The 15,661-nt window shown below is 34.2% G+C and overlaps 1 protein-coding gene across 2 annotated transcripts; it reads left to right on the forward strand.

Annotated features, from left to right (window-relative positions):
- The first annotated feature begins 10,894 nt into the window (after nucleotides 1–10,894).
- LOC107461072 (kinesin-like protein KIN-4C) lies at nucleotides 10,895–15,096 on the forward strand. Of its 2 annotated transcripts, none has more exons than XM_021128861.2 (12): nucleotides 10,895–11,083; nucleotides 11,438–11,548; nucleotides 11,630–11,746; nucleotides 11,843–11,923; nucleotides 12,107–12,178; nucleotides 12,285–12,378; nucleotides 12,483–12,514; nucleotides 12,973–13,046; nucleotides 13,500–13,562; nucleotides 13,659–13,803; nucleotides 13,925–14,380; nucleotides 14,671–15,096. In XM_021128861.2, the coding sequence occupies exons 1-12, from the start codon at nucleotides 10,955–10,957 to the stop codon at nucleotides 14,914–14,916; spliced, it is 1,620 nt and encodes a 539-aa protein (XP_020984520.1). In that variant the 5' UTR covers nucleotides 10,895–10,954; the 3' UTR covers nucleotides 14,917–15,096. The 2 variants fall into 2 exon arrangements, with proteins under 2 accessions (XP_020984520.1, XP_015935013.1); XM_016079527.3 differs by having other exon boundaries at nucleotides 13,928–14,380.
- The last annotated feature ends 565 nt before the right edge of the window (nucleotides 15,097–15,661 follow it).

Below are 15,661 nucleotides of genomic sequence, written 5' to 3' on the forward strand. Positions count from 1 at the left end.
TTTCTTTGAGTGGTAAAAGGCAAGAAAGAGAGGCATTGAGAAAAAGTCATAGAGTGAAAAAGGCTGAGAGAAATACTTGAGAGAGTAGTCAATAATGATTTCGAATTTTTTTTTGGTTGTATTTTTTGTTTTGTGTCATGTACCTAAGAGGTATCCCTTGCTAAGTTGGGTAAGCACTTAGTGTGGTGAGTCTAGGTATTTATATAGCCAAGTCAAGTTTATGTTGAAACTTGTGTGCCCAGATAGGATTACGTTAAGTCCTAGGGAATTGGTGTATGTATACTTGGATTGATAGTGAAAATTCCACTAATGTTGTGGTGGAGATTGGATGTAGGTTGCATTGCACAAGGCAATTGAACCAGGATATATGCCTATGCCACATTCTTCCTTTCTGCTTTAGTTCTGTTTTTCTGATTTTTATGAGACAAAATGAAATTGTCTCCTGCATAATCCGCTGCGCAGACCAAACAGTAGCCAAGTTTGATTACTGGTTTTAAGACTTACTATATCAAAGTTAAAGAAGGTTATAGATTCAACCACCTTCTCTAAGCTTTCTGGAACCTTCAATTGATATCAAGAGTCAACATCTCAAGAATCAAGCTTAACAGCTTGGAGCAAAGGTCCAATGGCGAATAACTTGAGCACAACCACAGTGGCCTACACGCTAACAGAGGGTCAGTCAAACAACAGATCTCCCTTCTTCAATAGGAAAAATTACGCTTACTGGAAAGAAAGGATGCGGATCTTCATTCAATCAATTGATTACAACATATGGAGGATAGTTGTGAGTGGTTCCAAAATTCCAATAAAGACTAGTGCTAATGGAGTGGTGACTCCAAAGGAGGAACTTGAATGAAATGATGATGACAAAAAGAAGGTGGAACTGAATGCTAAAGCTATCAACTTGCTACACTGTGTTATCAGCTTCGAGGAGTACCGAAATGTGTCTAGATGCAAGATGGCAAAAGAAATTTGAGAGAAACTCCAAGTCACACATGAAAGCACCAAACAGGTAAAAAAAACAAGGATTGATATGCTGCAAAATGAGTATGAGATGTTTACCATGAAGGATGGAGAAAGCATTGATGAGATATTCGAGAGATTCTCAATCATCATCAACAGCTTTGATGCTCTGGGTTTAACACACACTGAACAAACTCTAGTGAGAAAGGTCCTTAGAAGCCTTACAAAAGAATGAAAAACAAGAGCCACTGTCCTAGCTGAGAGTAACAACTTAAGTCCACTAACCTATGATGAGCTAAGAGAGAAACCTCTAGCTTATGAAATCACACACAAGCCAAGACACAAAGAAAAAAGAAATAGCCTTAAAATCAAAATTAGAACCTGATGAGAGTGAGTCTTATCACAAATTTTCATATGACAAACTTGTGGTTTTTGCTAGGAGACTAAGGAGGCTAATGAGGAACAAAGACAGGCATAAAGAATCAAGCTCAAAGGAGTACAAGAAGGATTTGAGCAAAGTAATATGTCATAACTGTAAGGAAGCTGGACATTTCAAGTTCAACTGTCCTAAGATAAAAAGGAGGACAAGGCAAAGAAGGAAAAGAAGAAAGTGCTCATGACTTCTTGGGAGAATTTAGAAAATAATTTGGATGAGGAAGATGACTCTGAATATGAAGCTCAAGTCTATTTTATGGCTGGTGAAGATCAACTAGATGAAATAAATTACTATGACTTATCTATGGATGATTTACATGTAATTGTTGATGATCTCACCCACCATTATGAGAAATTGATGAATAAATATAACAAATGCAAATTTGAAAATGAAATATTGAAAGCTGAGAATGATTTCTTGAAAGAAAAAGTGAAGGAGACCGAATGTGCTATTGATCTTATTGAAGAAAATAAGTTTTTAAAATCTAAAATTGAAAAACTTAAAGGAAAGTACATAGTTGATCCTTATCAAGAACTTGTTGCTGAAAATGAAAGATTAAATGAAATGATTAAAAAATTGAATTGTGATTTAGCAAATTTTGCTCATAGTTCAAGTAACTTGGACAAACTACTTGCAAGTCAAAGACCATTGTTTGAAAAATTAGGTTTAGGATATATGACAAAAGAGGATGCAGTTTTTAAAAAACCAATTGCAAAATTCAAGGCTTCTTCCTTAAAAACAAAAACCTGTTTGATAAATCTAGTCTTGGACATTTTACCAACAATGATGCTACTTCTAAACAGCCATATTTTGATGAAATTGCATCTTCCTCAAGAACTGAACCTGTTTCAAACAAGTAGGGTCTGGGCTACTTGTCAAATAATGAGGTTGCTTTCAAAAGACCACATTTTTCAAAAGAACCTCTCATTCAAGAAGTCCATTTGCCTTTAAAAATTCTGGTCTGAAATCTTTTGAAAAAGTTGCTAATATAAAAAATGATTTGTCAAAAGAAATACACCCTTATCAAGAAATAGAAAATTTCACTCTTTTAATCATTATCAACATCAAAACTTCAATCAATTTCAACAACATGCACACAAAAATCATTGTTTTAATTGCAAAAAACCTAGTCACTCTTACTCTCAATGTTTTATTGACAAAAGAAGAGTAGGAAACTAAACATATAAGGTTGTTTGTGATTTTAATACACTTGGATAACCAAGATGGATTAACTTCAAAGGATCCAAATTAGTTTGGATACCTAAAGTTACTTAAGAGTGTTTGCAGATTTGCCTAGCATCCAAAAACAAGAAAGACATGTGGTACTTGGATAGCGGATGCTCAAAACACATGACGAAAATGTCAACTTTCTTCATCAAACTCAACAAATATGATGGAGGATTTGTGACCTTTGGAGATGATGGCAAAGGTAAAATCATTGCATTTAGAAAAGTAGGCAAAGATCATTCTACTTTTATTGATGATGTCTTTTTGGTTGATGGTTTGAAGCATAATCTTTTGAGTATTAGCCAATTGTGTTATTTGGATTACTTGATGATATTCAAAAGATTAGAATATTGTGTTGTGAGTGAAAAGACCAATAAAGTATTCTTTGTTGTTAATCGTTATGATAATGTGTATCGTCTTATTCTTGATGAACTAAAGAATCAAAATGTAGCTTGTTTACATTCTAAATAATCTGAAAAATGGCTATGACATAAGAGATTGTTCCATGCTAGCATGTTTCAAATAAACAAGCTTGTTAAAAAGAGTTCGGTGAGAGGTCTTCCTTTGATCAAATTTGACAAAGATCTGACTTGTGATGCATGTCAAATGAAAAAATAAATAAAGAGTTCTTTTAAATCAAAGGAAGACATTTCCACTTAAAGACTACTTGAGTTGCTACATATTGATCTCTTTGGTCCAACGAAAACTCAAAATTTTGGTGAAAAATATTATGGCTTGGTGATTGTGGGTGATTATACTAGATTCGGTTGTGTTTTGTTTCTTGCTCATAAAAATGATACTTTTTCAGCATTTGAGGTTTTTATCAAAAGAATTCAAAATGAAAAGAATTTAAAGATTGCTTCCATTAGAAGTGATTATGGTAAAGAATTTGAAAATCAATCTTTTGAATTCTTTTGTGATGAGTTTGGAATATCACAAAATTTCTCTTATTCAAGAACACCACAACAAAATGGTGTTGTAAATAGAAGCATTCAACAAATGGCTAGGACCATGCTATGTGAAAGTGATGTTCCAAAATTCTTTTAAGCTGAAGCTATTACTACGGCTTCCTACATTTTAAATAGAACAATCATTAGAAAGTTTTTAAAGAAAACCCTTTATGAGCTTTGGAAAAGACACCCACCAAATTTGAATTATTTTCATATCTTTGGATGCAAAATTTTGTTTTAAATAACAAAGAAAATTTAGAAAAATTTTATGCAAAAGCATAAGAGTGTTTGTTTGTAGGCTATTCCACAACTAGCAAAACTTATAGAGTTTACCGTCAAGATGCTAGAGTTACTGAGGAGTTCATACATGTTACTTTTTGTAATACTAACATGATTCAAAGTATTTTAGAAGACTGTGATGCAGAAAACCAAGTGGAAAGTAATGCCAATAAAGCCCAAAATCAAGAAAAAGAAAATTCTGGGCAACTTGACTCTGAAGCTGCTGTTGCAGAAGATTCCGTAGGAGATAATTCCGTTTTATCTCCTGAAACTGGCAAAATTCCTGGGAATACCAGTTTCATTGATCCCAGCTTAACCAGATCTATTCCTAAGTCCTCAAGACCCTGAGAATAGAGATTTTTGAAGAACTATCCCCAAGAATTTGTCATTGGGACTGTCTCTCAAGGTGTCACAACTCGATCATCCACTAGAAAGGCAAATGAAGAAGCAAAAATGGCCTTTCTATCCCAAATTGAGCCTCAGAACATCAAAGATGCACTTGATGACCCTTCTTGGGTAAAGGCTATGGAGGAAGAGCTTTAACAATTTGAAAAGAATCAAGTTTGGACACTTGTTCCTAAACTAAATGGAAAGAAAGTGACTGGTACCAAGTGGATATTTAGGAACAAATTGGGTGAAGATGGAGGCATTGCTAGAAACAAATCAAGATTGGTGGCACAAGGATATGTTCAAGAAGAAGGGATATATTTTGATGAATCCTTTTCTCCTGTGGCCCGAATGGAAGCTATTAGGCTTCTTTTAGCATATGCTGCCCATTGTGGCTTTAAATAATTTCAACTGGATATGAAATGTGTATTTTTAAATGGAGTTATTGATAGAGAAATGTATGTGGCTCAGCCACCTGGTTTTGAAAATAAAGAGCATCCAAATCATGTTTTTAAACTTTCAAAAGCTCTTTATGGATTAAGACAAGCTCCAAGAGCTTGGTATGAAAGACTTAGTTCTTTTTTTTTTAAAAATAATTTTCAAAGAGGCACCACAAACACTACTCTATTCATTAAAAACTCTAATGATTCTTCTATTCTAGTCCAAATTTATGTTGATGATATAATATTTGGATCAGCAAATGAATCACTCTGTTCTGATTTTGAAAAACTCATGACAGGTAATTTTGACATGAGTATATGATGAGTGAACTTAAATTTTTTTTTTTGGACTTCAAATTAAACAAACTGAAAATGAAACATTTATTCACCAAAAGAAGTATACCAAGGAATTTTAAGAAGTTTGGTATGAAAAATGCCAAACCCATGGGAACTCCCATGTATTCTAACTCTAAGTTAGACAAGGGTGAAATTGAGAAAGATGTTGATGAGACTAGGTATAAAGGAATGATTGTTTCTCTTATGTACTTAACATCCCCTAGACTCGATATTGTGCAAAGTGTTAAAATTTGTTCAAGGTTCAAATCACAACCGAAAGAATCATATCTTTCTGCAGTTAAAAGGATCATTAGATATGTTCATGGCACATCCATCTTTGGATTATGGTATCCTAAGACTGATGGTTTTTCTGCAGTAGGTTATTGTGATGCAGATTTTTTCGGAGATAGAGTAGATAGAAGAAGCACATCTGGCATATGCTATTTTCTGGGCATATCTTTGAATGGTTGGTCTAACAAGAAGCAGTCTACAGTGGCTTTATCCACTGCCGAGGTTGAATATATTGCTGCCTCCTCTTGTTGTTCTCAGTTGCTTTGGTTGAAAACTGAACTTGCTGATTATAAGTTGAATACTGATAACATTTTCTTGTTGTGTGATAATATGAGTGCCATAAATATTTCAAAAAATCCAATTTTGCACTCAAGAACTAAACATATTGAAATGAGATTTCACTCAATAAGGAACATGTTTAAAAGAGAAATATTAGCATTCAATTTGTTAAATCTGAGGATCAATTAGCAAATATATTCACTAAACCTCTAGCTAAGGGCAAATTTAGCAAATTGAGAACTAATCTAGGCATTCTGAGTTATGATTCCCTATTTTATTCTTGCTAATGTGTTGGTTGCGATTTTTGTGTCTCAGGATGGGATGAGACAATTCTGGTCAAGTGATGAGCCATCTTTCTGAACCATGATTTCTAGAATTAAATTACAAGTTTTGAATCATTTGGGCCTGCCTACTTGGTCAGGTTTCTTGTGGTCCAATGTGTTTCCTTAAACACAACCTCCTTTTGGGTCAGATGAGAGTTACATTTATTTTGTGGGCCTTTATGTTTTGTCCTTTATTAAAATAATTTCAATTAGTTATAATTTTTTAATTTCTTTTGTTTTTAATAAAAACCCTTTTTCAACTTGATGTCATGTCTTTTCAAAGGGTTGTCACAGATTCTGCACATGCATGTTTTCAAGAAGCCTTTTACTTGTAGCAGTTTCCAAACTTCTCTTTTCATAACTTCTTGCATAACCTCTTCGGTTTTTCCCATTACCATCATTGTTTTTGATAATTGCAAAATCCTTGTATCACATTAAGATAAGAAAGAAAACCGTCACTTGAAGATGTTCTCTCACCTAACTTCCCAGAATCCCAGAAAAACCTAGAGCCTCCTCAAGTTCCAAAGATCCTACCTTTACTCCTTCCCCACTCCATCGCTCTCTACTCCTCGCATCAATCCAATGGCAAGAACAAAACAACTCCAAGGTACCCTTCATCTTCTAAGCCATCGGCTCCACAAAGTGCTCTCTCTCGCCCAAGCACTTCAAAGGGGAAGCATCCTGCTGCGGAGGAACCCACTCCTAAGCCCTCAAGGCCGAAGCCAAAGCCAGCTCCTCAGCATCCACAACGAGGTAAATCTCACACCCCTCTTCGATCTATGAAGGAACCTCAAAATATAAACCCGTTTGAACATAAATCTCACTTTATGAACTCTCACTCTAACTACAACCCTCATCATTTTCGCTCTGCCATGAAGCATGATTTTTACCATGGTATTTTTGTTCACCAACCCCTTTGCCCTACTTTTTTGGCTGACTTACCAAATCTGAAAAAGAAAGGTTTTTTTTTTGTTAAAAACATTGAATTTCTAGATTGGAATCATACTTTTAAAATAAAAAAGCCAGTGTATCCTGATTTGGTTCGTGAATTTTATGCCAATATAATCTACCATGAGGGAACCATTCATTCGTATGTGAAAGGGTGTGAACTAGTGTTGAATAATGAATCTATTAGTGTCTTCCTTGAATATACTGATATTGGTGCTTGTGCTTACACTTCGGGTAAATAGAATGAGGGGCTGGGTGTGTCTTATCAAGATGCTTTAGCTCATGTGTTTGAAAATATTTCTTTCATTGATGGCCTCACTCCTAATCATAAAGCTATTGGTCCTCTTCAAGCTCAACTGCATCGTATTGTGAACCAGATCATTTTACCTCAAAGCGATTCTTATCAGAGGGTGTCATTTTGTGATACATTGGTTTTGTATGCTATCATCACTAAATCAAAAATTTCTTTTGCATACTTAATAATGAGGCATATGTTTAATTGCATAAGGAGTGATAAAAATGTGTCTCTATCTTATGGCATATTTTTAACCTGCATTTTTGAACAATTTGGTGTTGACATTTCTAATGAATCATATAAAAATAGACACTCTTATCTAAAAGGAGGTGATTCAATAAAATAACAAAAGAAAGGGGCAATAAGAACTAAAAAGGTTGTCATTGATGATGATGATGATGAGCTAGATGACATCCTTCCTCCTTTTACTTCGAGAACTTCAGCTTCAACTGGTCACAAATCACTCCTTTATAAGTTGTTAAGGATGTTTTGCAAGAGTTTGTGAATCTATCCAACCATCTAATCTCTACAAGCCAACAAGATAGAGGAAGCTTGCGGTTCGAAATGAAAATGCTCTCAGAAAATCCAAAGATAGAGTGGCGGTCCTCCTAAAATATGTAGCCGCTGACCAAGAAGAACCGCTGAATTCTGAGGAGAATGGCTCGGATGCTTGAGGATGTCTCTAGTTGCTAGTTAATGTTTTCTTGATCTTTATGTTATTGAACTATTCTATTTCTTTTGGATTTTGGATTCTTTGTGTTTTGGATTCTTTTTCATTAGATTTCGGATGACTATAAACATTTACTACTATTTTTTTTTGCACTTGGTTTAATCAAAATTATGTGGTCTTTGAGCTCTAACCATTTTCTGTAAGTTTGCACTGCTTGTGTGTTCCTCCCTTGATGACAAAAGGGAGAGTAGATGAAGTAAATAGATGAGTATATCTTTGATGCTAAATTTTGCCTGAGCTTGATAAATCTGTTTAGCATAAGTAGTTAGAGTTAATCCGTTTTGATAAATTTGCACCTATGGTACAAATTTTTTACAACTGCATGCTTTGGTATGTTTTTGATAACTTCCAGGTACCTAGATATCCTATGGCTGAATAAGATATTTGTTTGAGAATGGAAAAGTGATTGAATGAAGTCTGAATTTTGTTGATCATGCCTTTCCATCATGATTCATTTAGGATTTTGAAATCAAAATGCATGATATTTTTATCAAGCTGTTGGAAATGTTACATCAAATTTTTGTACAAACATGTGTGTGTTTTGTATAATGGTGGTCTCATATCATCCAAGGGAAGTGTCTTAATCTTATTTAATACATTTCTCTGATTATATTTTTTAAAACTATGTTTGTCATCAAGGAGAGATTGTTAAGTTAAGAAAAGTAATTAACATATTGATGATGACAAACATGTTAATTGGGTTAATAACTCAAGTGGACTTTGATGGAGTGTGTTATTGTGTAGGCCCAAACTTGTTTAAAATGCAGCCCAAACAAATGAAGCTAAATGCACTCAAGTGTGTTGAAAGGAAAAAGGATTTACAGACCAAGCCCAACGCTAACCAAGCTTTAGTGAATCAAACTTAAGCTAGGATTCACATGTGCACTTTGGGTAAACACAAGAAAGAGAGAGAAAGAGTTCCATCTTCGAGCTCACACACCAGAGAAGAAAGAAAGAGAAAGTAAATTAAGAAAGCAATGTCCAATCACACTAATCAAAAGCATGTTAAGCTAAGTCAGAGGTTAAAGGTAAATAATTTTCATTTGCATGCAAGTTGATTTCTTCACATCTTCTCCTATTCTCTGCAACGCCATTTTGGAAAAGATGAAAAAAAGGTGGTTGATTATCTCTGCTGTTAATCGATGACTCAAATTGTTACTTGGAGTCAAAGCACAATTTCAAGGGTTTGAATTTGGGATTGTCACTGAGCAAACAAATCTCTGCTGATCTGCACTCCTCGGTCAAACAAAGAACCAGATTTAAAATACCCAATTTTAGGGTTTATTAAAGAAAGAGAAGGAACAATTTCAGAAAGCTCAAGGTCCAAGAAGTTGACTTTGGAGAAACCCTAACTGTGGGTCTGACTAAGGTACAAAAAAGAAAATGAACTCTAATCTGAGACAAATAAAACAGAACCTGAGAGAGAGAGAGAGAGAGAGAGAGAGAGCAAAGAGTGAATCCTCACTACTGAGTTTGAAGTCTTGGAAGCATTGCACCTACACTAAAGGGAGTATTCTGCCAAGATGAAGAACAAAGTTATGAGTTCAGATGTTGAGTTCAGTGCATAGGGTCAAGGCTGTGAATCGTCATCTCCTTCATTGTTTACTGTTTTGTATTTCAGTTTCAATGTATATCTTTCTTAGTTTTCTTTGAGTGATAAAAGGAAAGAAAGAGAGGCATTGAGAAAAAGCCATAGAGTGAAAAAGGTTAAGAGAAACACTTGAGAGAAAAGCCAAGAGTGATTTCAGATTTCTTTTAGTTGTATTTTTTGTTTTGTGTCATGTACTTGAGAGGTATCCCTTGCTAAGTTGGGTAAGCACTTAGTGTCGTGAGTCTAAGTATTTGCATAGTCAAATTAAGTTTATGTTGAAACTTGTGTGCCCAGATAGAATTACGTTGAGTCCTAGGGAATTGATGTATGTAATACTTAAATTGATAGTGAAAATTTCACCAATATTGTGATGGAGACTAGATGTAGGTTGTATTACACAAGGCAATTGAAACAGTATATATGACTGTGTCACATTCTTTCTTTCTGCTTTAGTTTTGTTTTTTGGTTTTTATGAAACAAAACAAAATTATTTTCTACATAATCTGTTGTGCAGACCAAATAGTGGCCAAATTTAATTTCTGGTTTTAAGATTCACTTTATCAAAATTAAAGATAGTCATATATTCAATCCTTTTTCTCTAAGCCTTCTGATATCTTCGGACAGAAATAAAGTGTTTGTTATGTAAAATCCTACATGGCTATAGCTATGGCGTAAAATATTTGCTTAAGATGATTAAAGCAATAAATTTTGCATAAAGAAAATAAACTTTATAACATTCTTAATGTATTAAAAAATTAAATCTTAAAACTGTTAAAAAGTAAAAATATATATCAGCTAGGTCTTTGATTAGTTTAGTGTAATTTAATTTTTTTTCTATTGGTTACAATAAAAATAAAGGTAAATATTTTTTTGTCTTAAAAATTTTTAAAAATATTTCTAATATTTAATTTTATTCAATATTATTCAACATTTAAAAATTAATTTTGATAATATGTTATGAAAAATTAATAGTATGATAAAACTGAAATATATTCATTGTTTATGACATTGAAAATAAAATTAAAATTTAATTAAATTAAATATTAAGTCACAAAAAAATTAAATCAAATATTAGGAATATTTTTAAAATTTTCAAAAAGTTTAAAAATAAAGTATAATTTATCCCAAAATTAATAAATCTTAAGCTCCCCTTTTTTTTTATCATTAAACCATTTTTACCATGCAGTACCATACTACAATAGACAAAGAATTAAATTTACCAAATATTGAAACTAGCCGTAGAAAATTTGAATCAACTAGGTTTCCCTCGAGGGGATTCATTACATGGGACCATCGTTGTTTACGTGGCGCCTTACGATTGGTTGTTTGCTACGCCCAGTTAACCAGTAGTCGAATACTCAAATGTCATCTTATGTAGTGGCAGCAGCGAAGAGCACCATTTTCGATTGCATATTCGATTTTCTTTTTTCTGCAAAAAAAAATTGAAAAGGAATTGTCCCTCTCTCACAGTTGAGGATCATGAAACGGGCGAATCGCAGATCGAAGCAGTCAAGCCCAATCGACGATGCTTCAGCTTCCGCCGAGAAGGAAAAGCAAATGTACGAGGAGAGGATCCGCGAGCTCGAGCGAGAGAATAAAGCGTATCAGGTTCGCGATTTTGAAATTTTTCGTTTGATTCGGCGATCTTCTTTTTGGTTTCTGATCTGGATGAGAACTGTTTGGTTAGGAAAATGTGCGGGAAAAAAGAAGAAGAAAAATCAAGTCACTGAATCTGATATTTTGGATTTTTTTTTCTCCGTTTCCTTTTGATATTTGAATGATGTTTACTGAGAATTTGACTGAGTTTAAAACTGGTGTTTGATTTTAAACGCATTTGTTAGAGGATAAGTTTCGTTGATTTTGACTTTTTAAAATGGAATTATTAAGAGAGATTAGTGAAGAACCAATATCGTTGGATAGGAACGTTTTTTTCCTTACTCCGTGTCCACTGTAATTTGGCAGATGGAAATTGCGGAACTGAAGCAGAAACAGGGAAATTATTCAGCTGCGACGAATGGAGTTGAGAAGCTTAAGAAGCATTATCTTCAAAAGCTGAACCTACTTGAAGAGCAGGTTAACATTGATCTGCACTACTAGAGTGAAAATGATTTTTGTTGTCAGGAATTTATTTTAGTACCATGGTGTTGCATGCAGGTAACTGAGTTGCAGAGTAAGTTAGCTTCTCGGTCTCAATTTTCAACTCAAAGGAAAAGAGTGGATGAGTCAAGTAGGCAGTTCCAATTTGAGATTCAAAGTTTAAAGGCTCAGAAGGTGATGTTTCTTCTCTGGATTCAGGATGCAGAATGCTGTTTTCTCCCATGTCCTCTTTTCTTTTGGGATTGACCTTTGTCATTTGCTTTTATATAGGTTCAACTGCAATGTAAGATGAAGCTAGACTCTGTGCAATTTAGAATATGCAAAGCTATGCTAGAAAAAGAAATTTTGCAGGTATCATTTTAGTTACATATCTTCTTATGTATGAAATGTGGATATAGATACGGATGATTGTTTATCTCGATTCGACAATTCCTGAAGTTAACTTTAAGAGCATGATTCCCAATGAACAATTGAATCCAGCACTTCCTTTGTTAGTATATTCATCCTATGGAATCTTTGTTCGTGCATTGTCAGCTTAAGAAAGAGAGGAGAACATATGATATCAAGGTTCAAAATTTGCTGGCTTCAAATGACAGACTTAAAATGGTGGGGATCTCCTTGTGGCTTTTGATTTTCTCATTTTCTCTCCTCCATGTAGCTTTTATTCTTTTCACTTACAGCTTCTACTTTTCTCTGGATTTCCTTATGCTAGGTGTTGCAACGGAAGACAGAAGCTGCTTTTACTGCTACCAATCGTCTAAGAGAAATGATTGAAGCTCGGAAAGTTATATCAAATAGATCAGCTGGTTAGAAGACTTGAATATTGGCCCTGTTTAAATCTTCCCTTGATTTATTTTTTCCAGGACATTTATTGCTTTTCTTGCTTCTATTTTTGCTTGTTCTCATACAGGTGCTAGAAAGAGGAATAGTCAAGCAATTCATGTAAGTTCACATTTACTGAAATCGTTAACTTCTTGTAGATTAATAAACATCCGGTTATTTAATAGTGTCAATTGATAAAATGACAGGCAGTTAGTTTTCTTGGCACTTGCTCGTGGTTCTTTATAGAATATCTGGATGTGACTAAATGCTATATGGTTCATAAGTTGGGTCAAACAACTATAATCTTTTGCCTCCGAATTATTTACATACTAATATACTACTCTGGGGGTTAGAATTCAATAATATTTTAGATATGTTGGACATCTTGCTTATCTGTAGAATTTCATGATCTACATTTGTTAATTTCTAGAGAATGTTATTTTTTGTCTTTAAATACTTGATCAGTTAGAAAGCAATTGTTCTTTTGTAGTAGTGTCCTGATTTATATATGGTCCCTATGAAACCATCATTTTAGACCTAAAAGGAAAAGAATCACCAAAACAATATGGCTTGTGCAGGCTGCTGAGCATGAACTTGAAGTTACAACTAGGTTACACAAGTTATGTTCTCAGTACGAATCCCAAATCGAAAAGTAAGTCTTTTGGCACTTGTCTTGTCTTCTCCTTGGCTTACATCCGTGCCTTTTTTTATAGGTTAAAGATTTAACTGTATCGTTTATTTTACAATTTATTTTGGGTTCCCTTCATAGTAATATATTTTTGGATTTGCCATCTGTCGTAACTACCATTTTGATTGTGTATTTGTATTTATCTTTATAACTAAATATATTTTACTCTAATGCATGTATTTTGATCTTTTACTTTAAAAACAATCGGCATCACTGGATTTCAAAATTTGATGGTTGAATAAATTTCTAGTCCTGTTGGAGGCTAACACTTTCTACCAGATTTTACTATAAGACTTATGGTTAGATCTTTGCTAAATTGATATTCCCGGGAATCTAGATTACAGTAGTTTGCTATCTTGATTTTGTTGAAGAAAAGGTAACCAAAGGACCACTATTTTAACATTTTCAAATGTTCAGAATGGCTGTAGAAATTGGAAGGCTGAAAGAGGAAATCGAGATGCAAAGAAATGAAAATTTAAGGTGTGAAGATTGTTGCTTATGTTTTTTTCTCTTGCAGTGTTGAATTACATCAGCTTGCAGAACTACACGATTAACTTTGCTCTTTGTTACTACAAGGTCTGAATTCCAGGTTGAAGAGACTGACAGCTTTGAGAAAGAGGTTGATATCCAAGATTTAAAGGAACAAATGAATGGTCTTGGTTGTCTGCTCAGAGAATTAAAATTGCAGAAGGAGATGCTTGATTCCAAGGATAAAAAGCAGGTTTGGGCCGTTGGCATGAAATAAGTAACTTATTGAGAAATATGACAACTCGTCTTTTTCTTTAAAAAATTTATTCAGAACTACCTTGCTAATTTCTTAAACTGTGGAATCTTCTAATTAGCAGGTTCTAGATCAGCCTCTTTTCACTGATCAGAGCAACCGAAAGCTACTGATGAAAATGGAAACCCCGGAAACAAATAGTTCAAGTGACAGTAATGCCAACGGGGAGAGAACAGATGAAGGAGTTTGCTGCACGTGCAGCAAGAGATCCCTATGCAAGACTACAAAATGCAAATGTCGATCCATCGGTGGTAGCTGCGGACCATCATGCGGCTGCAAACTTTTCAAGTGTACAAATAGGGAATCGAACCAAATAGAAGAAGAAACTGAAGCAATAATATCAGAAAGCACGGAGTGCAACATGAAAATGAATAATTCAGCTGTGTTTGAGCATGGAAACATAATTGCTTCTGAATGCGCTAAATTGCTTCAGAGTGCACTTGTTCAAAAACCTGCTAGCTACAGAGACAACCCAGGACCAATAAAGAAGCCATTATCTGACATTCAAAACTCGCTGGTATTCTTCTTCCCCAGGACCTATTTTTTTCTTTTTTAAATGGGTTCAAATGTAAGTTATGAAACTTATATCCATCCAATAATTTCTCCTATTGCATTTGCCAACTATTTCAATAATAGTAACCTAGATGAGATTTCTCCAATTTAGTAAGTGTTATATTTTGTACACTTAGTTAAGGTAAAGTGACTGTCAACACGGTATTTGAGGAGTTAATGTTCAAATGTCCTACTTATTTTTGGTATAGGTTGTCCTACTATCTTACTCTAATCAACTTAACTATTCCATTGCAGGGCCAATTGGACAATCAAAAACAAGGCAAGAAAAAGACTGTGCGGAAGCCCATAATTCAGTTGGTTACCAACAATCCAATGTCCACGTCCCCAGAAAATATAAGCAGCAGCAGCACTGAACAGAGTAATTCTATTCAGTCCAATGAATTGGCAACATCAGTTGGAGATGCACCTGTTGCCCGTCCTTCAAGAAATCCACCACGGCACGCCAAATCTGTGGTCGGGAAAGAGAACTACCTCACTTAACTAACTCGTCTTCCTCAAGTAGATGTGATCCCACATTCAACCTGGCCGTTGGTGAGTGTTAAAATTCATGCAAATGCTGAATTATTGAGTGTGGAAATTGGTGTCAATACAGGAATTTGCCTTATTTTACTACGAACCCCGAGTGTAACAACTAAACAATTTTTTATCTTTCTACCAGTGTGGAAATTGATTGATCTAATGCCATATGTTTAGTGTTTACTTATAATTCATTACTCCATCGAAAAGATATTCAAATTTTTTTCACAAGAGTTTAATTCCTTAAGAAGTTATTTAATTGTTACTAGATGAATCAGGCTTACACCAAAATCAAGATTTCAACTTCCCCATAATTCAGATTTTTCTATACCAACTTAATCTTTCATATTATATGGTATAAAACAAAAAAGGGTTTAACTTTAGTGGCTTTCCTTCCCTTAGTTCCCTATCCTTAGAGGGGCATAGGGGGTACAACACACTTCAAAATATTGCATTATTCTTTTTTCTATTCTTCCTTTTTACAGGTTCTGAACACCAATGCCACCTTCATCCCAAGTTTCAAAATCCAAAAGATTCACATTTTGTAGTTGTTAATTTCATTTAAAACTTGATCAAATTATGGTCTTTAATTCGCAAAAGTACCAATAGGCTTATGATAGTAATGCCGAATTGCCGATCTTAGTTAACATTTCTTCGAAACCAGATTTTTTTAAATTAATTACTAATAATAAAGTTATGTAATATTTTT

This window comes from Arachis duranensis, chromosome 8, assembly GCF_000817695.3.
Source record: "Arachis duranensis cultivar V14167 chromosome 8, aradu.V14167.gnm2.J7QH, whole genome shotgun sequence".
NCBI lineage: Eukaryota > Viridiplantae > Streptophyta > Magnoliopsida > Fabales > Fabaceae > Arachis > Arachis duranensis.